We start from the raw sequence: 27,936 nt of genomic DNA on the forward strand, positions 1-27,936 counted from the left end.
TTGACCTGCCTGTAATTTGCAATGTAAGCTATCCAATTTACAACAGCTTCACAACGGAGCATGCTAACGATTACTCATCACTGCAGTGCAGGCGTCAGAGTGAGAGAGTGAGAGAGTGGTGGTGTGTACATGATGCTGAAGATGATATGTTAACACTAGAAAGAGTACCTTAAAGTAACGCCAGTATCAAAACAAGAATACATATGTGCATGTAACACTTTTCATAATGAAGACAATACTTTTATTCTTGCGATATTCTCCAACTTGAAACCTTCCAAAAAGCACAAGCATACATATTTTTTATACAATACACACTTCTCTGTTAAGAGCATTTGACCGCATCTCCGCTACTGTACGTAGAGATATTGGTGCTGCAGGCATTGATATGACTGATAATAACGTTTCAAGCCTTGTGTCACTTAAGTGAATTAACAAATATGAACTCTTGCCCTGCAGTTTCTTTCTCGCAAAAAAAAAGGATGCACCATAAAACTGATTTGGTGGTTTTGGAATTTTTTTAGAAATTCCATCACAACCCACAGCAGAATTAGCCCTCTCCAGTCAGTGGACAGCGAGCATTCGTCAGCAAACTCTGCAGTGAGATGCAACTCAATGGCAGTCGACGTTTCCCCTAATGGGAAACAATTACACACTCAGTGGCTTCTTCAGTGACTTCTGATGAGACTCATTCACTGAGGAAATGGCCACGTAATCATGTGTGTGTAATGCGCTAACGCTGCTTATTGCTCACTGAGTCAGGCGCGTGCATAGCCAGTCAGAGCTTCAGTTGACTCTTTTGCCACCATATGAGGTTGATGGGAGGTAACATTGGGAGGGAAATAGCTTTAAGTGCACACTCAGAGAAATCCCTTGGTCTTCAATTTGACCACAGAAACAGGTCTCACACAAAGCCAGATGAGTCCCGTTGCTTCGTCTCTCTCAGGAGAGACACTTTGTGGATAGATGACACAGGGGATGGGACATTTTTTTGTGATTCATACCCAGCTGGACTACTGCACTGATGTACATTCTCAAACATTACTCTTCTTATGCATTCAGGTTGTTGTTTTTAGCTTTAGTGATAGTTTCTGTCATAAAAAACAGTTTCAGCTGTCTTAAAACTAGGACGTACACTGATACAAGCTATTGCTCTTCAGTTTGAGCCGATCCCTCAGTAATCCTTCAGTAATTTGAATGAAGATGTTGTGTATTCTAATTTATTTTTGACATATCTCTACAATATATTGATAGATTTTAACACTGCTAATCATTATTTTTCATAGAAAAAATTTAATTGTGCAATAAATAATAGTGAGAGTGGAGTGATCTTAAAATACATCGAATAGGTATATGGACACATGCACGATGGAATATCGTCGTATAACGATTTAATCGCTGAACCTTTTCAACAAGTTTAATGCCATGTAATCCTGAGGGCAATGAATGACATCATTGTGAACGCTGATAAGTTATCTATCATTAGAAGCAACACTTATTTTGGAGGTAATTCTTCGATGATGAATGAATTTAAAGATGAAAAGAGTTCCGGCTTCCTGACCCACACAAGATAATTCAGAATGGTTAGTCATACACATGTCCTCATGTTCAACATTTCCTGGACCTGATCTCGCACATATCGGATTAGTTACGCATAATAACATGATGGAAATAGTAAGCACTTTGTCACCACTGATTCCAGCCAAAGCCAAGTTCCAAAGTAGTGGTCGAGTGTCGTGGTTGGTGATTTATCCACATAAGCTGGTGAATTCTTCTGGTTATAATGAAGCTCTCACTATCCAAGATTTGTAATTTTGATAATGATGTTGCTCATTGAGGAAGTGTATAGGACGAGCATACGATTAGCCAGCACATCAAATTAAGTAGAATTTTAAGTGGAAATGGATACAAAATAAATAATGTATTATATGTATTTATATGTATTGCATACAGGGATATTAATGTTGATCTAGCATTCCCTCACTGTGTAAAAAGGCCGATACTCTGAGGTGTTTTGATAGTCTCTTAGCTCTTGGGTTACCTTCCGAAGACTACTTGGGCATTATCTATTCAAAAAATCACTTTATTTTATATTGATAGAAAACATTAATCTGCTTTCTTCCTTTTATATCTATTCATTTGTTTCGTAAGATAGGAGCACACTGAGGCATGACAAAAGAGCTGTGGTGCTATCTGCCATAACAGGGTCTTTTGTATCGATGCATATGACTTACGTCTTTGCTCAAAAAGAGGGAGTTTAGAACCGTGTGTTGGCTTCCGCATATCTCACTCATCTGTATTCACACGCAGAGGCAGACTGACGTCAGCAATCAATGTTCGCCGGCTTTTAACTACACATACTCGTCATTCTCCACAGCCGTGTGAGATACCTAAAAAAAGAAATTGTTGAAACTATACAACCTTTAGACTCATGTTTGAGTCACTTTAAACATAACAGTCGCATAAGAAGTCTGGAAAAAAAGGATTTAACACAAAGTCTCAGTTGGCAGTGACTAACTAGCAAAACATCAGCACTAGACACGTATTTCAATCTTCAAACTTCCTCCATCTCTGCAACATGTGGCTGGGACAGTTTGTCATACGGTTTATCTAAGTGTGGGGGAGAAGTGCTATCCTGCAGGGAGAGATTGCCTTTACTTGCACAGCACCAACAGAGCAAAACAATGTGCCGCATGATAAAGAATTGCTTCATAACTCTCACATTGTGTGTCTGGCATCATTATGAGGCACAATAGCCTCTGGAGGGCCCCGGCTTTTATTGGCGTGCCTTTTGCAGCAGCAAAGTCTCATCCATTAAACAAATCAGGGGTTATGTATTAGATTAGCTGTACAGCTGGCATCGGGGAACGCCTAGCAGAACACATGAAACCTCGTCTCATTCCGTCTCATAATCCCCTGGAATAAATTACCTAATTGACGGCATTAGGGTGATGCTGTCGGAAGGTGCCTCTTAAAGCATAATGCATAATGAAAATACACAACACTGCTAAATTGCATTTTTAGTATTAAAAATGATAAACGGCAGCCATTTGGGTCACACTAAGAGTGAAGCCTCCCCACGTAGCATGCTGCCAGATCTCATTTTTCAATATTTCTTAATAAATTGGTGGTGTCAGTGATATTAAAAGCCTATTTTCTGCCGAGGAATATTTAATAAAGCTTCTATGTGATAGGAAGCCAATGTCACACAGAGAGTCAGGGAACTAGTTGGTGGCAGCTTGGATGGCCCACCCCCCACTGTCACTCCGCTGGTTCTCTGACCTATAAGGTGAGAAATGGACTGCCCCCCTCTGGTGAAGGGTCAATACTGCAGCGGAGGTTCAAGAAGTGCCCCTCACAGTTCAGTGCACTATTCATTCTGCAACCAAGCTGAACACAACACAGCCTTTTGACTTTCTTCAAAGTGAAAACTGTCTGCATCCCATTTTCTTAAAGTGTTGGAAACACTTCGCTCAGGGAGGTTCAGTTTACTGTTCCAGGATCAAAAAAAAGCACCCAGGCAGGCAGTGTGTGTGCGCGTGTGTGTGGTGTGTGTGGCGTGTGTGTGGCGTGTGTGTGCGTGTGCGTGTGTGTTGGCGAGTGGTATGCCTCCCTATTGGAATCAAATACAGCCTTGAATGATTTCTGGGGAGGAGTGACCTACCTATAGCTAAAAGAAGGATGTTTATGGACTTGAGTAGATTGATGTAATGGAAAATCAAAAGAAGTAAATTGCCTCCTCCAGTCATAATAAATTATAATATAACAACCAATTTCAGGAGAGCATAAACATCATACTTGTGACCCTTAAAACACCCTATTTGCTTGTAATGGTGCCATATCAAATCTAATATCATAATCACTTACCCAAGCAAATTAAGTGTAATGATAAAGATGGTAAATTAATTAATCTGAAAAATGGATTTATTATATAAAGTGTGTAAGTGTGTGTGCACGCTGAGGGACTTAGGGTTGGGGCACAGTAAGCGTGCAGGATTTCTGTCCAGATGTGTGGGCATATTGTAACCCCGGGAGGTGTTCACCCTTCTTTTAAAGTGTGAAAGTTGGCAGCAGCTGCTTTTGAAAACAATAACCTTTATTCACTTTGTTTTCTCTGCTCTCATAATCTTAGTTATGTTTCTGTAACCGCAAAGTCACTGCTTTCAAACTATTACAAATGGCTCGGTGAGCACAATAACATCACTATCTAAACCTTCCATTTGACTTCTATTTGTGCCATTTACACTGAGCCTCCCCTGGAGAAATGATTACCCTGTATATGGAGAGATATCGCTGTCAGCAGTAATGAACTCTGATAACTGAGGGCCATGGATATGTTTGTTTTAGATTAATCCATACAAGAGTAGGTATGACAACGTTTCATTCACTATAGACCTGATAATAATACAATATTATAACATTGGCATCACTCTTCCTACTCGCAGACAGTAGGCCTACAGTGCCGACAGCTCAGTTCAGTATTAAATCAACACTACCTCCAATATGAGTCTATCTTATCAAATATGGATATCATCTTCATAAGCCCACTGGAAAGTCACCTTTAAGTGATATGCAGCTCTATTTCACCCATTACACCTATCACTCCTTCTCGCTGCATGCATCTCGGCTGTGTTCAGTGTGACAGGTGCAGCAGAAAATTCACAAACTCATGGGGTTTTGGGGCATCCGTGGTCAACCAATGGCAGCGCTCGATGAGTTGTAGCTGGCGGGGCTTCGGGTGACTGTCGTGCACCTGTGCCAATCACAGAGCCGGTGGGCGGAGTGCCAGGGCTTGGAGGTGTGTCTGAAGAATACGAGTCTACAGCTGCATACTGTATCCAAGTCCGGGAGTAATGGCACGAGTAGTGCTTTACACTGTTTAGACACGCTTTACAGTGCGCGCAGGAAACTTAACATTCGACTCTTTCTGCTTCCACGTCAGCCACTAATTCGGCCTGCAGGCACTGAGCGGCGAGGCGGAAGACTGTCGGACAGATTGTAAACTTAGTCAAGAGCGACGAAAGTCCCCAAACTCACCCGCCGAAGCGGCTTCAAACGCAAACGATTCTTCCTTTCTTACCCAAAGGATACGCTGCTGGACATGTGAATGTAAAGGAGATACTTGCCAAGCACAACAATGAAACCAGCGACTGCCCCGTGTTGCTTCGGCTTTCTCCTGACTTGCCTCTTGTTCGGCTCGAGCTCTTCGCAATCAGGTGAGTGTCGGACGCCAGTCGTGTGCTCCCCGGCGCGCGCGGCTCTGTGCCTCCGTGGAGCTGCTCTGTGCGCGCCGAGCGCAGCGGCTCAGTTACTCTCCGCGGAGCACACTTCCCCCCTCTCCCCCATTTTACTGTTGTTGTTTTAATGCATGCAACGTGGTTTCCCCCCCCCTCCCTCCACCTCCTGCTGTCATTCAAACTATCAGTCAGCATCCCGGTGGTAAAGAAAACGTCTGACATGGGCTGACATGCTGGATGGAGCACAGGTGCTGCTTTGGGCATATGTCAGGTTGGAGCGGGACATTTATGTTGCGTCGAGCTGAATGAAGCATACCAGGGACTTGCTCCGTCTTCTCCGTGCACAGAGCGGCACTGTTGAATTTGAGAGGGAACGGAGAGCATTTATTGTCCATCGCACGTGTCCTTTAGACACAGTGTGGACCAACAAGCGAGTGACAGCCTCGCTTTACAACAGGCTACTGTGCTCGTGTCTTCTCTCCTGCGGCTAAACAGGCTGTGTAATGCTCGACCGGCTTAAAAAGTTCCCTCTTGCCTATTTGTTGTCCCCTCCCCTCCCCCTCCAGTTTATCCATGAACAACAATGATAGTAACGGGATACTAACATGTAACTCCTGCATCGTTTTTCTCTCCTTTATTTGGAGTATCGGAGAGCCCGGCAGTCAATTGGATCAACTACTTTAAATTGAATGTTTTGCAGGGACTGGCTGTGAAATGATCTATTGTGGTGTTGTCGTACTGATCCCCTCTCACCTGAGCAAAGGGTGATCACAGTGGTGGAGATTTATCCAAATGCATTCAGTAAACGGGATCAAAGCGAAGCGGATTACCATGAAATAATCATTATTATGCCCCATTTTAAAGTGAAGTCCCTTCGGGGATTCTGTGGACCACCGCGCACGGGACGCTCACTGACAGCGGCAGTACAGCGTGTACAGTGCAGCGGCGCTCTTTACGCACAGGGGAGCCCGTGTGTGTGTGTGTGTGTGTGTGTGTGTGTGTGTGTGTGTGCGTGTGTGTCTGCGAGTGTGTGAGAGAGAGAGAAAGAAAGAGAGCGAGAAAGAGATCGAAGGGCTTGTAAAAAGCATGTTCATAATTCACACACGTTTTCTTCCTTTGTCCATTCGTTATTTCTCTGTTGTATTGATGGTCTTTACAGTGTAAGCCCACTCTGTGTGGAACTATACAGAATTGCTGAACAATTAACAACCAGCCGTAAACAAGGCATCCACATGTATAACAATTGCTCCCAAGCATAGAGTAAAATGTCAAAAATATTCTGAAAGTTGTTGTGAATTAAATTGTTCAAGCAAGTGTTGACGTTCTGCAATGGATTTTAAATCATGCCACTATAGTTTGTCTGAATATCTTACAACGAGTGTTACGGTTTTCCAACATATATCGGAACATTAGCAGCACATTGTTTGACGTGACGTAAAGCCTGAATGAGACATAGCAATGCACACGTGTGATGTGAGGTTATGTGAATGCGTAAAGCACGGACCCATATGATCCGCTTTGAGTATAGGCCAGTGGTTGAATTAAAAAGTGCCATTTACGCACAGCACATTTCTCTTTGTAATAACGGTTCTGTTCCATAAAGAGAGCATGCGTTATGTGCCATGCAGTAGATTGTACACGTCGGAACAACATTCTACGGAGGAAATGGCGGTTTTTTCACGTAACAATTTCATTTAACATTTGACGGTCATTTTGTGCAGCGTAGAAACAAATATCAGTCATTTGAATAAGTTTCGATTGGTCAAATATGTTGTTTTGCAGTGCTTGTACAAACACGTGTTATATAGTAGGGGCTGGTGTAAAAACTGATTGTATTATATCACAACAGATTGACAATGAAACGATGCCCTTTAGAAAGATCCTGTGTTTCAATAACTTCCCAGATGAATTGATCGGAATCGGGAGAATCCAGCACGGGAAGCCCAGTGGCGTGTTGCCGCCGGCTGATCGCAACTCCTCTAAAAAGTCTGTGTGGAATTTAAAAGGAACACAAAAAAACAGTCATAGACAAAGCAGATTATACACATTAGGGTCGTCAACGCGGATTAAATTATGCGTGTGTGTGAGCGTGCAAGCCTGTGCAGGTGTGCACGCGTAAACGACTAGCTGTCTGCCATGGTTTTGTGTACCATACAGGGATTTTTTTATGAAGCATGCAGCTTAAAAATAGAGAATGCTTACTTATTGCTTTTTCTATAAGGCGTATTGATGCAGGCTATAGATCTCTCTCAAGAAGTCATTAAAACACTCCATTCCTGTTTGGTACAGCTATTTTACCATCAAGATGAAAACCAGGGCCGTTCCAAACCAACACAAGTTCTTATTATTTCTATCTCTGAGGAAGTTTCACTTTCTGTAACTTTCCCAAGAGAATGTTGTCATCCTTAAATTGTACAAAAAAATCCCCTGAAATGGAGTTCATGACGGCAGGGCCCATGTCTGCAGGATGTGAGGGCTCAGAGTCCCTGCACCGCTCCTCGTGTGACTGCAGCAATACACTGCCGCTGGAGGATGGAGGTGCGGAGTGCATTCAGTTGCCGATTCTGAACCATATGGCCACGTTCCAAAACTCTATTTGTGTTTATGAATATTCATAGGTTTTGTGCACAGGAGCACAGGCAAGTCATCTGTTCCGAATGCAACTGTGTGCGGAGTGGGTTTCAATTAGCATGTATATAAACATCCTGAAATGACGTTGTTTTACAGCTCTCGGCAAGTTTAATTAGTTCCTCTGATTGAAAAAGTTGTTTGATTGTTCAGGATTCCACATAAAAGATGGAGGCACTGCCTTTTAAAACTTAATTGTTGAACGATAGTTTGATGGCTATATTCTTTACTGCATCCTTGACTTCATACGGGCCCCACTGCTTATTGGACAGAAATTGAGAGTGCAGATCCGCTGTGAAGCACGTCAAAATGTTTACGATACAAGGAGGATTTTTTTCTTCTCCTTTGCACTTTTTGCACTTCTCAAACGCTATTCTTTTTTTAAATGTATTTCTCTTTCTACCATTCTGAAGCATAGGGGAAGAATGGTGTAATATTTAGCGGCCCAAACGTCTCTGCTTTTCCACAAAGCCCTCTTGGAGCCATATCTCTGCCTGCTGTCGCCTGATAAAGGAGCTTTGACCCTCCGCCGCCACCAGGCCTTTTTATTAGAAGAATGGCAGTCTTTGATTAGGTGGTGATCCACCATTTGTTGGATAAAGGACTGTGAACCTTTGTGCTTTTATCTCCTCTGTGTCTGCCGGGGTGAGAGATGAGGACTAACTTAGGGCCATTGATCCACTTCATGGACAAATTTGTGAAACAAGTGCAATCTCACACCAAATCGCCCGGGTTTGCTTTCATAAATTGTGTTTTCAGATGTAGATGATCACATAATTCTTTCCTCTTTTCTGTTGAATTTCTGTTTATCTTTCCTTTCAGTGAGTGACGGTGATAACAACTAAAATACAAATACCAATGCACGTACCTTGCCATGAGTTACTGACAGCCAAAAGAAGAAGAAAAATTGCCTCGAGATATTTGCTGCTGAAAAGAAATTCTAACCATTTTTATTGCGTTTCCTCTACTGGGGATTTCACCCTGCAGCCAGAGAGGAATAAAAAAAACTTCTGTTTGTGTAATCTAGACTGTAGTTTCATTGTGAGAAGAGTGGAAGCCATTAAGTTTCCTATAAATCTCAACACTTCTCAACAAACAAACTGCTTTTGAACCGCTGGCATCAATAATACATGGCACCCACAATGCGGCCCGAGAATCCCTCATGAAAAATCACTTTAATATCCCAACTGGGACTGAGAGTGTTGTACAGTGGTGACCCACTCAAAAGTGATTATTTGACCTTAAAGTCCATAATGGAGTTTTCATGGTTTTTAATCTACTGTAATATTCTTTAATTATCTCCACAGGGACTTGTGTATTTTATATTTTGATCAAATTCTTCCAACATGTATTCTATTACCACCGATGCCTTTGTGACAAAGGGAATTGTATCATTATTTGTGTTCAATCTGAAGACACAACATACATTATTTTCAGTTTTGACTTGTTGATGGGCTCATAAGTCCGACTGTCTGCAGCCAGCAGAAATGATTGGATAATATCCTTTGTGACCTTTTAGAAGTGCTGCGCCCTCATTCATCACCTGCAGATATGCACTATGCACATGTGCATGTGTTTGGCCATGCATCATCTATCGGTTCAGCTATTAAATGTCCCTTTTGTGAAGGTTGTCGTAATTGGATTGAAGCATCACGCATGTCCGTACATGCATAATTTGGCCAGCTGTTTATCATGTGTGTATTTTAAATGCAAATTTCTATGTTTGAAGCATGCTTTACTAGCAATTAGTTTACTGCAGATTGGATAGGGTCTGTTCAGAATGGAATGCTTTTTGCTGTTTTTTTCGCTGCCTCTATGTTTCGCTGCTTTTCATGGTTTCTCTTTTTGCTTTCTCTAAATTGAGCGAGCTTTGAATTTCTGTGTGCGAGAGGGAATGAAAGGGAAAGGAGCAAGAGAGATACATGCACATATACAGGACTGTCTCAGAAAATTAGAATATTGTGATAAAGTTCTTTATTTCCTGTAATGCAATTAAAAAAACAAAAATGTCATGCATTCTGGATTCATTACAAATCAACTGAAATATTGCAAGCCTTTTTTTATTTATTTATATTGCTGATTATGGTTTACAGCTTAAGAAAACTCTAAAATCCTATCTCATAAAATTTTAATATTTCCTCAGACCAAGTAAAAAAAAAGATTTATAACAGCTGAGTGTTTGTCAAGGCTCAGGAAACCCTTGCAGGTGTTTCAAGTTAATTAGACAATTCAAGTGATTTGTTTAATACCCTACTAGTATACTTTTTCATGATATTCTAATATTTAGAGATAGGATATTTGAGTTTTCTTAAGCTGTAAGCCATAATCAGCAATAAATCAGAATAAAAGGCTTGCAATATTTCAGTTGATTTGTAATGAATCCAGAATGCATGACATTTTTGTTTTTTTAATTGCATTACAGAAAATAAAGAACTTCATCACAATATTCTAATTTTCTGAGACAGTCCTGTAAATACTCATCGCCTCTAGCACAGGCCCTGAGTGCTGAATACAAAGCAACCAAAGGCCTTCGTTAAAGAGGTAATGCAACAACAAAAAAGCTTACACAAACACAAGCAATATCTTTCATAATATACCCCGTGCTATAGTTTAGACCGATTGGGGACTTTCAGTAGTGGGGAAATCAATTCGGCTGAAAATGTACATTTAGGGCCACCAAGAAGAGCTTGCAGCATGAAATAACAAAACAGCCCTCAGGGCTTCTACGAGCATTCAGCGCTTTTGAGCGTTCGAGTGGGATCGACACAAACTACAGTCCAAGAAAAGAGGCTAAACAAAGCGGTTTCATCCACAGTGCAGACAACTGTTCGTCAGCCAGCGCCGCTGTGAGGCGAAAGTCTTATCGGGCAAAATAAATAATTCTGTTAAAAAAAAGATAAAGTCTTTTGTTTTTTAAATCGTAAAAACACAAGATGTTGATTCAAGTAAAACAATGACTCAAAGCTAACCCCATCTCAGTTTCACACAACTTTACTTTGAACGATATAGAAACTGAAATATGAAAAGAGAAACAGCTGTTGCAACATTTTAAATTAAACATTTATAATGTATCCTCGTACGCGTGATTTATATGCTATTTTAAAAACAAGTCACTCCTCTTTCTTCCCACCAAAAGCTCAGCAACACGTGTCAATCTACGCTCCTTACATGCATATAGTCCTTTCCAAATCCACTCCTTCACAGGAAACAGCTACTTGGGTTTAGGGAAATGCGATTCGGGTTAAAATAAGTGAGGTTACTTTAGTACGGAAGTTATTTAAAGAATAAATAAAAGATAACTTCACATTTCACACGGGCTAGTGGCTAAAAGACCGCTTTTTATTTTGACCCTTCCTTCCCTCCCTGTGTGCCTTGTGTGTTTTTTAGCTCTTTATACTTTATAACGTGGATTAAATTCACGTATATTTCGTGGTATATCTATATGAATGATAGCACATTAGTTTGCGTAGGTATACGGAAACACTCTTTATACACTAACCCCCCCCCCACACACACACACACACACACACACACACACACACACACACACACACACACACACACACACACACACACTTGTGGCCTTCACCCAGGGCCATCAGTCTAAGGTATAAGACAAATGTGCGAGATCCAGGCCCTTTAAACCCTCTATCTACCCTTATTTCGCAAGACAATGTAGATGTCGGGGGTCATGTGTGTCTGTCAGTTTGTGTGACGTCTGATCCCCTTTGTTGTTACTGCTCCTCTTCTTACAATAAGCCCGCCTGTCCTCCGCATCCTTCTGAAGGGCTGCAGAAGCCTGTCAGGCACCGACCCCTTTGACAACCATATTTTGAGGGCTTCAAAATGTAGTGACAAAGGGTCTGGAAAAAACATGCGCATATACTGTATGTGCGTTGATGTGTGCGGTGACGGTGTCTGTCAGTGTTTGTTTGCACGGCTGCAAGGTTGGAGGGTGACTGACAGACTAACGGAGCTCCAGAGGCTCTCCCTCCCTGCTCCAGTGTCTGCTTGTTCCTCTTCCTTCACCCACCCGCTGTCTTCATCCTTGGCTTTGTAAGCCTCCACATAATGTGGCAGCATTATAATGACAATGGAAATTATGGCTTATCTTTGTTAAGACACACTCATTACCACCGCGCTTCAGAAAAGGAGTCCAACGATAAGAGTTGGTCTGCCATGGTTGTTTTTTTCTCTCTGAAGCGACAGCCTGACATATTGGAGTGATGTGTTTTATTCTCACTTTTTTTTTTTCTTTCCATTTTCTATTACTGCTCAAAGTTAATAATGGTGGCAAACACATGAAAAGATGATAATAGGCTGACAACTTGGGCATGAAAGACTAGCTCCACCTTCAAACAAGCTTTTCATGCAGTTCTGGATGTGGGTGTTAAAGGGCTGATTTTTCTCGACTCTCTCGCTCTGTCTCTTTCCTCTTTTAGTAATCCCATTATAAAATATTCAAAGCTAATCTGCATTTACAATGTAATTACAGACTTGCTTTTAGTGATATTGGATATGGCTGGCCGAACACACATGCAACAATTTGATTTGTGTGCCTGAATAACTACAAAACAGGCTTGGGGGTTAAGGTTCAGAGTAAACATTTTTTTTCGAACAAGTCAGTCTGTACAGTTGTAGTTAGAGTTTCCATTTTGTTTCATGGCACAAACTCGCAATGTAATGTTACATTTTAGTGTACACCTTTCCTTGGGACCTTGGAATGCAGTTACTCGTCCCTTTTCGAGGTGGGCATGTTGGGCTATTACACGTCGCTGCTCTGTATGAAAGGTACAGAGGCAGAATCGGGGGGCCAGAGCTCTTATTGCTTAAACCTTTGTTCCCATCTTTTGGGCGCTGCCTGCGCTCAGTGCTAATGGAGCGGTGTGCCCCGTGTGCTATTCTTGCGGGTCGATTTTTCACTTGTGTTAGAGGAGAGGGAGGGTGGCGTCCTTTTAAATGAAGCACTTGGCGTTTGTGACCTGTAATAAATGAGTTTGCAGTCAGTCATGGCAGCTGTAAGGAGACATCTGGGAGAGAGAGAGAGAGAGAGAGAGAGATATTCAGACTTCTCAGGGAAACCGTTTATCTATGCACGGATGAAATATGGCTGCACCAAAACATGCTCTCTTTAAAAAAAAAAACAGAAAATTGTATTGTGAAATGTTAGCAGTTATACAAATGTGACAGGGAATGAATGAACTGAAAGGTTATACGATAGATACTCTTAATGTAATACCATAAGGATTCATATTAAATGACTTTGAATATCGCCACTGAATATCATGGACATTTTTAAATTGAGTATCACAAGCACAATGTCGCGCCTTTCAAGTCCATTCCTAACACACGTTAGAAATTACATTTTATTCTGTGAATACATTTCCTCATCTTTTTGAGTATTTATAAAAGCAGTGATCTTATGTGTGCTTTAAAATCCCCTTCCTGGCATACCGCCCTTTGGAGTTACTGTATAAATACTAAATTGTCAGATGATTTCACAACACTCCAAAGGGAGATTTTTTTAAATTGGGATATTGATTTAGTTCCAAAAGTAGTAGGATCCTGAACATACAGGGATCTCGGTGCTTTGTAGAATAATCATTGGGTTGTGAGTATTGATCAGCTTTGTCATTGACCACATTATGATAATTTATCCCCATCACCGAAAGATGCTCTCATCCATAGCTTCAGAATTAATCCTTTTTGTATGGTTGTTATTAGAATGGTTTGTGAATAGATTTGTTCAAAAAATTCTTGAGCATGTAAAGGATTTCTTGGTTACTCTGCCTTTATTAGTGTGGCTGTCGCTGGTGTGGAGGCGCAGTCACCTTGCAGCAGAGCAGAACTAGCGCAGCTCTCTTTCCCTGGATGTGAAGGTACATAAAGCACGGGATGAGAGGAGCAGGAAAGGCAATTGACCTTGGCTGCTTTGGGGGCCGGCTATATAATCGTCCGGATGGATGCCACGGTTCTGCACCTTGGCAGAGGGAGGGGAAGAAAGAGGACAATGCTGAGTGTGACAGTTATTGCTCACAGTGTTGAAAAGCAGATTTCTTTTGAGTTTCTGCACAATTGTTAAAAGGGAACCATTGTGCAAAACATAAATATTGTCTTTGGTAGCATCTCTATTACAGGTAATGAGAATGTCTGGAAAAGAGATGTAACCTTTGAGTATTAAAGGGTCTAAAAACCCCTGGACCTATATTCAGCTCAGTTGTGTATATCATCCCAAATGTTTAAACCAAAAGGAAACGTATGTGTGCATGCATCAAATCTTCTAGAAGGCATCATAAACTGATTTATAATACACTTGTATAGGGACATATCATTTAGGCTAATTTCAGGTTCATACCTGTATTTTTTTACAGGCTTTAATGTTTAAAAAAACACGTTTCTTTTTTTTTATACCGTCTGTCCTGAAACATTTTTTTGTCGAAAACGCTCCGTTATAGCACCTGTTTCTTTAAGCCCACCACCTCACTGCAAAGTTCTGCTCTGATTAGTTGTTTTTAACTCTAACAGAAAGAAAGATTTTAGTCATCAGAAGCTTGGATCTCACGCAACTTCACAACGTCACCAAACTCCGCCTTTTGTTATTGTTTTGATTGAAAGACCCCATAGTGGCAGAAAATATTGTGTGTTCATTTATACTTGTGTCAACCTTTTTGAGCAACTTCAGACATGCGTTATTACGGAACTTTAAAGGCAAACTTTACATCATGTGCGTGTAGGTGTGGTGGTGGTGGTGTGTGTGTGTGTGTGTGTGTGTGTGTGTGTGTGTGGGTGATGGGTGGCTTGGATGGGAGGGTATTTCAAATGTGAGAGAAGCTGACTAACTGCAGCCCAGGACCAAAGTCAACCCTTCCATTTCCCCCTGCTGTGCTAGACTGTTTACCTGAGACAGGGGTGCTTTATCTCAGCCAGTCACAGCTGCTCATGTAAACACACAGGGGTGGGGCGGGGACACTGTATATCAAGCTGTTTTCAGCCCCCCTGCCTCTGCTCCAAAACCTCTCCCCGACAGAGAGACATTATCCCCCGATGGCAAGGTGAATGGGGTGCTGATGTAAGATTATTTGTAGCAGCCAGGGTAAGACCGGAAAAAAAGGAGGGATGGGAAAGATAAATTCTCCTAAATTTAGCATGAGAAGGGCAGGCAGGAGGCAGGGTCCACCGGAGGGGAGGTGTCTTTCAGCGAGGATGGGACATGGGTGGGTGTCTAGAGAGTCTTGGTTAAAGTGGTCGCTATCACAGGAGCTGGACGGACAATTAATCAGCAATGTCCCAGTAGGGGAGCTGGGGCTCTGACAGAGACGCTTCATTCTGCACAGAACACACAGAACACACACAGACCTGCTGACGGGACACGCGTGGCTTCTTCTCACCTCTTCTTCCTCTGTTCTCGTGGCTTGTGTCCTCCTTCCTACTCTCATTTCGTTTTCATGCTTCTCTTTTTTTCCACCCTTTTTCTCATGTCATCCCCGATCCCCTTGACTTTGTCCGCGTCACTTTCTTTTTGTTCGTCTCTCATTCCCTCTCCTCTTTCCTCCTTGTCCTCATCTCCTTTCCTCAGGCATGTGGATAGGTCTGTGAAGCTCTTGGTTCAAATGAGTTGAGAGTTCCTCCTGTGACCTGACAGCTGACTCTGTGAGACTTGGAGTTTTCTTGCGGCTGTGGTGGGAGACAGGGAAGTGGGAAGCAAGGAAAAATGAGGTGAGAGATGGTGGACTGGGGCTATAATTCACCCCTCCCTTCCTCCCTGCCCTCATCCGTCCATCTCTGCCTTTCTACCCCTCTCTCTCTCTCCCGTCGGCTGGCGCTGAGTGATTGATGGGTTTGGGTTTGACATGGCCCGGTTCACCCGAGGGTGCGAGCAAGGTCAGTGGTGAGATTTAGCCAGATGCTGGGGAGAGGCAGACGGGGGGAGTAAAAAGACAAAGAAAAGAAAGAGGGTGTACTCGACACTGTTGACCATCATGGCTTGCCAGGGTTGCCAGGGTGAGTAAGCTCTTCCTCAAACGGTGCACCTGTTCTCAGTTTTCCATTGCATCATCCTGTGGCTTTTCACTATGGCCAGGATGAAATGAACCAATATGATTTTCACTGAATGTGTAAGAAAGGTAATGGGTTCCCATAATAAACCTTATTTCTGAGTGCAAAATGTAGACAATTTTTTCCTGCTGGAATTCAAGCACATTGACGCTGTTCACTGTTTGCAGTTAAAATCCAGGGCATCTTTTATTGAGCATCATGGCTTCAAAGCAATTAGGATTTCAAAAGTCTCTCTGTTCATACAGTATACGTTCTCAAGGAGATCAAGGCATTTGAAATGGCATTTATAGATGACATTATCGTTATACTGTTGCCTGCACACTCTATATACACAGCACAAAAAACAAGGCTTTATTTAAAAGTATAAAAATAAGTATATACATCTTCAACCTTTACGCTGCCCTTCCTCCTTCATACAGTGACACATGATCTGTAGCTACGGTTGTGTTCATTAATATAGACAAAAGCATTCTCTAATCTTAAATATGCCTTCATTATGTCAAGTGTACGTATGTCTCTGATTTGAATGAGCTGAGGCTGTGCTCTGTGTTCCCCTCCAGGGGGGTCCTGGTCCTCTGAGTGAGCAAACACTCACTTGACATAGAGCCAAGCAAAGCGGAACAAGGCCCGCAGTGTCTCAACGCTCCAAGTGCTTTGTCGTGGAGGAGGCTCCTAACCTCACGTGACACGCCTGGAGATGAGGCATGCACATGTCTCATGAACATTGTCCGTATCGGGATGTGACTCTCCAGGATTCATCAAGTCAGAATTGGGCAACACATATCTGATGAGAAGATGTACATCTCAGAAAAAATGATATTAGGAGAGCACAGATGGGACAGGCGAAGATTTCTCACCCAACAATGTTTGGGTGTCTTCAGCAAAAATGACCAACATAATATCATCACCAAATTAATTGATGCAAGTTTAAATAACAGCCTGGTGGACAAGATGATGGAAGTGTTACTAATATAATAATATTTTTGGCAAACAAGACCACCTCTTGCATTGATTCTCCAGGTGTTCTAAGAATTGAAGCAGAGTTTTGAATGACCAACACACATGATTAGATCACATGTCATACATTCTACCAATGTTACACAGCTGTATTGGGGCTCAAAAAGTGTTCCAATACACACAGACTAAAAGTGGATTGCGTGATTGGCTTTTCTGACATCAAGAATAAGTCATCACAGGAAAAAGTTTCAGGCAATACATAGCTTGCACATTTTACCGCCACACAGTTCCCGACGGAATCTAAAACCTGAAGCTGGCGTTTTCAGCTTTACACACTCTGGAGACCGTCGAGAACAACTCAGTTTCGGAGTGAGAACATCTCTCTCAGCTTTCTGTGACCAGAAGGCCAGAATGAAGAGTAGAGGATGGCTTTTTCTAATGGAGCTGGCTCAGTGTGGATGCACTCTCTTCCTAAGGCACGATGGAGCAAAGTGCAAAACGCCTTGAGGGACGTGATTCCTCCTCTTCCCCAGAACTGCCGACCCAAAGTCTTCCCAGTCAAAAGGCAGCTTCGTCCACCCAGTGCAAGCGGTATCTCCAAATCTGTGTCTGCATGGCGATGAGTACATAGTGTATGTGTCTGACCTGCTGTCTCGTAACTGTATCCGGCTTTGTGAGCGGTAAACACAACAACAACAACAACAGGTATCTTGTGTTCTCCCTCTTTCCGCCGCCTACCACATTTTGGGCTTTTTGCTCTCTGTCTGGCTTGGCAGCAATGTGAAGTCAATAGGATGAATAAAACATACCTGAATCAGAGCCCTCTACCCTGGGAAATGTCAAGCTGTCAGTACACTTAATGGGAAAAACATTGGGCCGGTCCCGAGGATCAGACAGTTTATCGCACAACAGCTACGGAAACGCTGTCACGGCAATCGGTTTCTTTGTATGATATAAATACACAAACTCTGGCAAACCATTGTATAAATGGGTTTCATGAATGATGAATAGGAGAGTTAAAGAGTAGGTTTCATTTCGTAGTTGTACTTGTTGGAGAACTTTACTCATAATGATCCAGCATGTCTCAGAAGGAGACACTATTTAGTCTTCGAGCTCAGTTGGCAGAACACTTTTTTTCTCACTTAGTGAGAGTTTCAGTTTCCACTGGGGCTTGTATGAACTTGTGTGCACTTATGACACTGCAAACTGCTTTGGGTAAAACATACTCGAAATTGCTTATGGTATTTGCATTTCATTCAACTGATCTGTCACTGAAAAGCTACCATTTAACATGCAGTACTACACAAGTTACACAACACTCATCGAGTTAACCCTACAGCTAATTATCTTTAAATTAGGGCTGAGGTCTAAGTTTAATTCGGCCTAGCCATGAGGAGGTTTGAAGCTCAACAATAACTTCAGCAACTTCAGCAACTTCAGCTGCCAAACCTCATCAGCCTAATGGAGACTCACACACGAGGGGCCTCGGGGGCCCGACAGGCTAGCCTGACTTTCTGCCTTATACCAACCAAGACACACACATATACACTACTACATGATGAAGTTAGTGAGGCAGGTTCTGCATAAATGTGTGCCCAGCATAGAAGTTCAAATTTTTAATTGCATCATTTAAAAAAAATTTTTTTCACTTTAATACTTACGTTTTCCATGTGTTGTTATTGCTAAATCATACTCAACAAACAGTCAAACTAGTCCAACCTGTTTCAAGAGCCAGTAAACTCTATGTAGCTTGTGCCTGTAAGAACCCATTTGAAATACACAAAGCGGTATATGGATGTCCTCAGACTTGCATTATATATCTTTCCTTATTCAGCACATTTGTTATTGGTCTGCTGGTTCTTTGTAGCCATCTGGCGTAAGGTAGGCTGTCTGTCCTCTGAAAACAGGAGGCTGTAGTCAACCAGTGCACAGATCTCACTCTTCCATGCCAGTGCCTGTTTCTTACCTTTATTCCCCCGCCATCTCCTTCTGCTGTGGACATCTCCAACTCTGCAGTTAAAACTCAGAAAGTATTCACTAAGTATTGAGCAGGGATACTGTGTGTCTTTTATACTTTATTCTACTGACCACAAATCAGCTTTGTACAAATGTATGTTTCTGTACTAATACAAACACACCCCCGACTATTGATGTACAGTACACACATTACATACAGGTCACATGTGATTTGGCCCCAGACAACAAAACGGCTGCCAGGAAGAGAAAAGTCTATAGAATGTATTGTCATCTCTCCTCCTCTCCCCACCCACCATCTGTCCCAGCGTTTCCATACCTGAGTAACTGTAATAGGAACAAGCATTCTCATTAGCCATCTGAACATGGAACGAGAGGGAGTCATTGATCAAGAGATCAGAGGTTATGCATTGGGGGGAGGGAGGGAGGTAGAGAGGGAAGGTGCGAAAAAACAATCATCCTATTATCTAAGATATTACGAGCTACAACACACAGACATTACAGAGGGGACAAAACTGGAAGAGAATATTAGAGACTACTTCCTAAAATCATATCTTGATAATGTGATTTGCAGATAGGTGATGAGTAGAAGATGGAGGAATACATGATTAGGAAGGACATGGTAGAGAAGCAGTAGGGGTTAAAGTACGCCATTGAAGGTAACACAACACCGATTGGCATGCATATGCTTTTAGGAAATGCATCTGTTGAATACAAAGGGATGAGTCAAGTGCTGAAGATGGAACTCCTTAAAAGCTCAAACTGCAAAAGCCAAAACAACCCATTTCTGCTGATGGGCATGTGTGCGTTCTGGGATGATTGTGTAGAACCGAGAGTACCAGAAAGTCAAGATGTTCATAATCACATGGCAACAATATGGAGATAATGTTTTTGATAAATGTTTTGTTCCTTCTTGGCAGAAATCCCTTATGCTTCTAGTTTAAGAAAAACAAGTAGCATCCAAGAGGGTTCCTGCAATTTTTTGCAACATCACGTATTTTGGAAGTGGTTATTGGGTTACGGTGTCACAGAAAACATGTTGATAAGAAGCTTGACAAAATACGGATATGCACAGAGGAAATGAGGAGAGGAAATTTATATCCAGACTACCGAATTTGAAATGTGTTTTTCTAAAATGAGGATGTCAGTCAGTCTGCTGAATCATTATAAACAACCTTCATGTGAAAACAATATTTGAACCCATTTTGACAATTTGCATATCTGTTTCTCCATGTTACAATACCTGGAGTTTGTGAAGAAAACTTTGATTTTCGGCAAGATGGAAGTAACACAAGGTGGGTAATTGATATTCACATGTCGGGGGGGGGAAGTATTCCTTTAAGGACCACAGGATTGTGGTTGATTTCTTTTTTTTTTTAAAGCGAATGTTTGCCATGACAGCCTTTGCACTGTGCGTCTCGCTACAACACTTCTCTCGTCCATCTGTTCACCTGTCCTTTATACTTGAGACACAAGTAGCAAGACAGGCAGCAGATGGATAAATATGGAGTCAAAATTGGCAGTGGGTGTGTTCTGTGGGGCATGTTGGTTGCCTCTGCTCTGACAGCCAGTCTGTCTCAGAGGATTGAGTGACAGAGAGGGGCAGCGGAGCTGGCACAATGCTAATGAGCGTGATGCTAATAAACTCTGAGCCAAATAAACAAGCTCTCCCTTCCCCTCCCCTGACCTCTGATCTCCTCTCTTGTTGAACACCCTCGCAAGTAAAAATGGGCTGAATTCAACCACGTTGCCAGAAACCACAAGAACGGGCTTGAATAACAATATATTCAACAGATATTATGATTTTACTATTTAGGAAGCTTGTTTTGACTCAAGTTCAACATCATTCTTTGCTATATTTTAAATCCATCCATTGCATACAGTACAAACTTACACTTTATATTGATTCACGTTAGTTTACATTGTATGCCTCCAGATTTGATGCAAAATGGGAAAAATGAAATACCATGAATAGATTAAAAAATAACCATCTTACCGTAACCCTTTTATGCTTATCGAGGCTCTTCTGTGCTTTTTACTTTCTTTCTCTTTAACAACCTGTGATGTCTCGTGCTTTCGTCCCCTCTTTCCCACCCTGCATAAATGTCACTTGGGCCGGCATCGTCCGTCAAACTGGCATCCCTGACAGAACACTCGGCTAAAAGGCCATGCTCCGATTGGCATAGGATCCCCTGGCTGTGCTGTGTCAGGCTGCTGCCTCCTCTCCCCTCCACATTATTACCATTCTCAAATCTGCAAAGATATTGACTCCCTCCAACATTCCTGGCCTTGTCTATTTTTTATTTTTCTTGTGTTAATTTAACCTCTTAGACGCGTGCATGTGATGTTGATATATACACTACCGTTCAAAAGTTTGGGATCACTTAGAAATGACTTTATTTTTCAAAGAAAAGCACTGTTTTTTCAATAAAGATAACATTAAATTAATCAGAAATATACACGATACATTGTTAATGTGGTAAATGACTATTCTAGGTGGAAGTGTCTGGTTTCTGATGAAATATCTCCATAGGTGTATAGAGGCCCTTTTACAGCAACTATCACTCCAGTGTTCTAATGGGACATTGTGTTTGCTAATCGCCTTAGAAGACTAATGGATGATTAGAAAACTCGTGCAATTATGTTAGCACAGCTGAAAACAGTTATGCTGGTGATATAAGCTATACAACTGGCCTTCCTTTGAGCTTGAAGTTTGTAGAACAAAATTAATATTTCAAATATTAATCATTATTTCTAACCTTGTCAATGTCTTGACTATATTTTATATTCATTTGATAAATAAAAGTGTGATTTTTCATGGAAGACACGAAATTGTCTGGGTGATCCCAAACTTTTGAACGGTAGTGTATATATATATACTGTATATAGTCACATATAATGTCAAATTCAGCAAATATCTACGTACGGTCTGCTTGCTATCTTTTCTCTATGTGCGCTCTAAAGAATAATCTGGTGTGCGAGGTGGCTCTGTAAATGGGAAACAAACAAATTGTCTGGGACTGAGCCACACAACACCTTCCAGCCAGGACAGGGGAAAGGCCATTGACGTAGGAAGAGAAAAGCAGTGGGACTGAGAGGGACATGTTGGCACTGACAGGAGGGGTGAATTGGTTTGGGTGTTGAGTTCAAAATCAGCAATCATTCTTGAGAAGTGCAGACTCCACCTTTTGTAATGCTTGTTGTTTCAAAGAGAAAAAAATCCTCTGTTTTGTAACCAACTATCGATGCGCTGATGAAGTGCAGCTAGAATTCCTTCAGCAGGCAGACAACACTATTAATTGGTCATCTTGCTTTATCTGGTGCCTTTAGCTAATCACAATTCAGTTGGATAGGAATGAGAAGTGACCATGGGGCTTGTTTATAGTCAAGGGAAGCCATAATACTCTTGTTGTTTTTTTTGCCTATGATTGTTATTGATTATTTGCAGAAACCATTAAAGCTGAGTCCGTTTGTGACTGGATGCAGGTTAGGGCCACTTGTGTCCGATAGGATTCCCTTTTAATTAAGTATAAACCTGTTAATTTGGCCCACCACTAAATGCAGTTTAGATGTCTCTGTAATTTCCTCAATTAAAGGCCCAATGAGTAGGATTTTCCGAAAGAAAAACCCATGTCTAGACTCGTACAGATATAATCCCTCCCAATTATCATCTATTCCCCACTATGTGTGTTGAGGTTTCTGATCCTGGTGCCTGTATTTTTTCTTTTCTTTTCATTTTGCTTCGTTTCGGACATTTCTGGGCATCAGCCTCTAAAAATATGTAGCAGACAGGTGTTCTGACCGTGAGCACGTATCCAAGAGGAAGCTACGGAAACGGTGGAAATGATGCCAAAACAAATATAGCGAGGCCAAACAAGCCATATTCACAAGAGGGTGAATATGGGGTGGGCTTTCACCGACTGGTGAGCATCATACCCCTTATTGAGGGTCCAAACCCAAACTCATTCGGACTTTTAAGTCAAGCAGGGACAGGTCGCTAGTTTATGGCAGGGCACGTATAGACACAGACAATTATTCCCATTCACATTCCCATTCACCCCCACGGGCAATTTAGAGTCTTTAATTTACCTGAGCTGCACACGAATGCAGCTGTATATTGTGTGAAATAACACTCACCATAATAACATGTTGATGTTGGCTATGAAAACAACTCCCCAGCTTCTTAAAATAAAATATGTTATATCTGTAAATCCGTGAGGGACGCTATATTTGTTTGCATTTTTAAAGATAGAAATATCCACACCTAGTAACAGAGTGCTATACTTATTAAAAAGGAACATAAAAAAACAGTTTTCCTTGAATTCTTAAAGGATTAAACAGAACATCCTTCCAACTTTGTATCAATCAAAAACACCTCCATTTGATTTCTCATGGCATAAGTGTGCTGATTTGAGATGGTTTACACAGTTTATTGCATACTTTTGCAGCGCGTGAGGTGGCAGAGCAAATTAGTTTGCTCTGCCACCTCACCTCAAATTTGGAGGCAAAGAAGACGCTTTGCCAAATGTATCCTTCTGATTGCGTCAGCGAATGTTTGCTCGTGTCTCTGAGCGGAACGTTCTCCATGATTCTGTTACTGCGCGTACAGATGTGTGCACACCGTAGCAAACTCAGGCATCTGTGCTAACTTGTGCTTAAGACAGCGTTTTGCTTTTACATCGGTTTGGAGCATGATACAGTATTTGTTTGCAGATGTATTATCCCGTGTGTGTGTGTGTGTGTGTGTGAGAGAGAGTGTGTGAGAGTGTGTTTGAGTGTGCTCATAATGTAGCTAATGTCATGAATTCTGCATGTTCTCATTGAATGCCCTGCAACCAAATTCACCCAACATAACCCAAGCCTAGTTCACGGAGGGACAGATTGGGAGGGGGGTGGGGGGGTGACAATTTCCTTTCTGTTTATGCCATATTATTTTGTATTCCCTTGTGCCTACACACACACACACACATACACATATGCAGGGGTACACTTGAAGGTGGAAGCAAAACGTTTAACTTTGAAAGTTGGGCTCCTAATTAGCAGAATTAGTGGTAGATCAAAGAGGACAATTAGAGGGGGTGTTTGTGGTAGCGAGGGCTCATTAGCATCACAACACATGGACATGGCCATGAAAAAGAGAGCGGCAGAAGGAGTCTCATTACGGTGCACCGCTGTGCTTATGCCGGGCCACATGCAGGCAGATCAGGAGAGAGAGACAACAAAAAAAGAGTACTAACACACACACACACCTACAAACCTACACACACACACACACACACACACACGCATTATGATATGGAGTGGGCAATGTTTGCTGCCACAAAGGAAAACAAAAGATAGTCTGTGACTGCTCTCATCCAATTTAAGCTTAATTAAAAGGGGAATTAACTTTGATCTGCCGCAGTGGAGTCAGAACTTGGTCGCCCAGCCTGTAGAAAAGCCCGAGCCCATAAGTATTTTTCAACTTCACCGGATCAGTCAGACCCAGATTGTTTTCCATTCATTCCACACTGTTTGAAGTCAATACAGATAAGAGCAGGAACGATTCTATTAGGACTACCTGATCCGTACAAACTCCTGGCAGCGAGCCACGGAGTGTGGCTCTCCACACTAATGGCATAAGCGGAACAAAGGATCAAAGGTTTTGGGGTGGCCCTTTTATTTTAGTCGTCTCTGTCACTAGCTCCTAGTCCAGTGACATGGGTTATTGATGCACTGAATTATTTTGCTTTAAATGACATCCCCCCCCCCCCCTCTTTGTGATGTTTGTGTATGTTTTAAACCTAAAAGGTAATGCATACAAAGGACAGAGGAGTTGCTCTGCAGACAGCAATTAGATACACAAAGACATATTTTATTTTGTGTTACATTTATGTAATACAAATATTTTTTAAAGAAATGTTAAAAGGTGTTTTTGTTTTTCAAGAATATATTTTTGTCGGGCCTGACACGATAGTTCTGAGCCTGGGGATCTCTGTAAATTCTACAGTATCCTGAATATGACAATTAGGCCCAAATGTGTAGTTCTACTGATCGACAGGATCAGAGACTTCAGCAGAAATCATGTCACTCGTTTCCAATGCACATCTTTTCTATTTTTTATTGACACAACCTGTTTGAAAAAAGAAAAAAGCACAGCGTAAGGCTAATCGTCGACTCTGCTTCTGGTGCCGTTTGGTCCGGCAGGTGATCAGGAAAATGACGTGGTGGCTACTGCTGGATCTAATGCAACTGAGCGACACGCAAAGACAGACTGTATTGATGCAAGTTTGCACATATGAAGAAGTAAAGTAAAGTGGTTTGATTTTTAAATTTAGACATAGTAAAGGTTCTGAGATGAGCACACATGTGGACAATGTTTTAAAAATGTAAAATGAGCATGATGTGTAAAATAGTTGCTCCCAGTGTCCGAGTAGTTGCTCTCCTTCTACAATCAAACATGGAACACCACCTTTTCTTCCAGTGCTCAATGGACCTCATCCATGTCATATGCATAACCCAGGAGAATAACAGCAGAGAGCGGCGATGTCTTTCCTGTTGAGGTGTCGGAAAACTTCCTCTTCCTGCCACCATCTCCCTCCGTTTCCCTCCATCTCAGGGGAATGCTGGATCCGTCTATCGCAGCGGAGCCCTCCAGGGCACAGAAGGGTGGGACCGCAGGAATGAGGGGTGCTGGTGCGGGGGTTTCTCTGACTGACAGTGCTGATAATCGCTGTAATAGGTGCAGGGTGAGGAAAGTGGGAGGTAAGCAGCTATTTCCTAAATGCCACCAGTAGTACCCCCTTCTCAGGCGGATACTGGTCACAGTAAGTGAGGGACAGGAAGGACTGAGGGACTAAACACCATGGGAAGGAGAAAGGAAGGATACCAGGGGAGAGTGCTTACCGAGGGCTGGCAAGACGTGCAGACAGAAGACAAATCTCATTCTTCTTTCTCTCGTCTGACGGTCAAATATCTGCTCAGACGGAACATACTGTAACCACACTCCAAATTTAGGAGAGCTATTGAAACGTTCCACATTCATTTATTTATTCAATCATTAACTTACCTGGCAGTCGCAGGCAAGTATAAACCTCTCCTTAAGAATTGTAAATTTTAATAATTTTCCTATGTCTTCTTTTTTAGCGAGGTGGAGCTCATTTTTGCTTGACATCGGTATTGTCAAAACGACTTACCATCGTTTCTCCTTTACGAACCAATTTTAGTTTTCGAAGGAATAATTTCAAAAGTCTGTGTGCAATTTACATTTCAAAGACGAGACAGGAATCTCCTTATATCAACAGGTGTTGTGGATTATTTTTTCTCTACATTGTAAATATGGCAGTTTGATGGAGTTCCACATGCAAAAGGCCCTTTCACCTTATGGGAATCTACATAATTCAATGTTAATTTATGAATGAATTAATCACGTTTTGACCACTGGTGCAAGACCAGAGTGAGCTGGTTTGGATCTACCTCTTTGGATAGCATCCTTTGTAGTCACACTACGCTCCTCTTTTGCTTTTCATAGCAAATTACCTTTGAGGGGCTGCCAGTGTCTACATCGAGGACCTGACTGAATATTCAGTTGGCTAAATACAGTCATTTCTAGTAATTACGCTGTGGAAAAAAGAAAATTGTTCCTGAGTTAGACGCCACAGTGTCTGATGAGTGTCGGACACTTTCGGTACAGAAGGAAAGTTGCTTATGACATTTCATTAAAAAAATTAAAAAACTCTCTTTCATGGGCTTAATGTCTTCATTTGTTCCCTTTACTCCTTTTTATCATTATTATTTTTCTCTTATTCTCTTTTTCTGTGTCCTTCTGTTTTTGTGGTTTCTTATGTTTTCTTTAATATCTTCCATGACACTGAATAAATAGTGTTTTTGTGCAGCTTGCATTGACTAAGGCGGTTATCTTTAAAAACACAGCTGTGAAGGTGCAGATATGAACAGAGCAACTAAAATGTGTGCTGAGCCTTTGAACTCCAAGCACAGCTAATCATATTTTTCCGGCTCCACTGCCAGGGCCTGATCAGTGTGTACAATACAGAAGTGCTGGTAAGTCTCTTAGTGGTTTTATGACGCGTTGGATGTCTCTGTTTTCTCCAGCAAATGGAGGGACTTCATCACACTGACGGGCTTCAAATGTAATTCTGTATTTACTGATTACTTGCATTTTATTACTTATAATTATTTCTTTTACATTTTCATTTGTTCTGTGGTGATCCATGTTCTGGCCCCAATACATGTCCTAACTAATAAAAAAATCACCTCACTGCCATGCCTTTATATTCACCTCATGACATGAGCGGCACACCGCATTGTCTCATTCCCCGTGGCCTTGGACATGAATCGTGGACTATAATTCAGTAAGCCCTACTGTGTTATGATGACGGCATCTGGAGGAAGAGTGGGGACACATTGAAAGTGAGGAAATCTAGGAGGAATCTACATAACGGAGGAAATCACAGATGCTGCTCGCTGCCAGCCGCTGTCAGCTAATTGAGTGGTTTGTCCAAGCACGAGCATTTATAATGATCAATCCTACGTGACCAACCAGTTCCACCTGTGAAGCGGGCTGCACGACACCTGATGTCATGCGGAAAGCTGCTCATTCCACTTGAGCATGTTTTTAAGTATCTGGTTTGATCTGATCTTGTGACTTGTGTTGACAGCCCTAAACTCTCTGGCCCTCAACTCTTGAGTTATCTAAAGTAAAAGTGAATACTTTGCTTAATTAAACATAATGGGAATTTGAAGGATTCTGCAATGTTATACTAGAAACCAACCAAAAGTAAGAATATCTTGGTCTCTGCAGCTAATGGCATGTTAATGCTCAGGGCTTTGCTGTATGTTATGAAGCCATTGTCTTATTTCTTGGGAGTTTTTCCTCATCCAATGTGAGGTCCTGGGACAGGGATGTCGTATAAATTTGTAATTTGTGATATTGGGCTCTACAAAATAAACTGAATTGAATTTAATTGAAATTGAATTAACACTTTTCATTATAGGCTTATAGGCTTTTTATTAATGCAAAGCCTTTGGAACCTGTGAATGAAAAGCCCCACACTATGTTGCTTTGCTTGCAGTCGACATGACCGTGTGA

At 41.8% G+C, this 27,936-nt stretch overlaps 1 protein-coding gene across 1 annotated transcript in view; it reads left to right on the top strand.

Annotated features, from left to right (window-relative positions):
• The first annotated feature begins 5,134 nt into the window (after positions 1-5,134).
• The window catches only part of LOC130201129 (receptor tyrosine-protein kinase erbB-4-like), a 294,285-nt gene continuing 271,483 nt past the window's right edge, over positions 5,135-27,936 (top strand). Inside the window, exon 1 of the mRNA XM_056425857.1 lies at positions 5,135-5,213. Coding sequence (XP_056281832.1) covers positions 5,135-5,213 — 79 coding nt within the window. The remainder of the gene's footprint in view (positions 5,214-27,936) is intronic.

This window comes from Pseudoliparis swirei, chromosome 2, assembly GCF_029220125.1.
Source record: "Pseudoliparis swirei isolate HS2019 ecotype Mariana Trench chromosome 2, NWPU_hadal_v1, whole genome shotgun sequence".
NCBI lineage: Eukaryota > Metazoa > Chordata > Actinopteri > Perciformes > Liparidae > Pseudoliparis > Pseudoliparis swirei.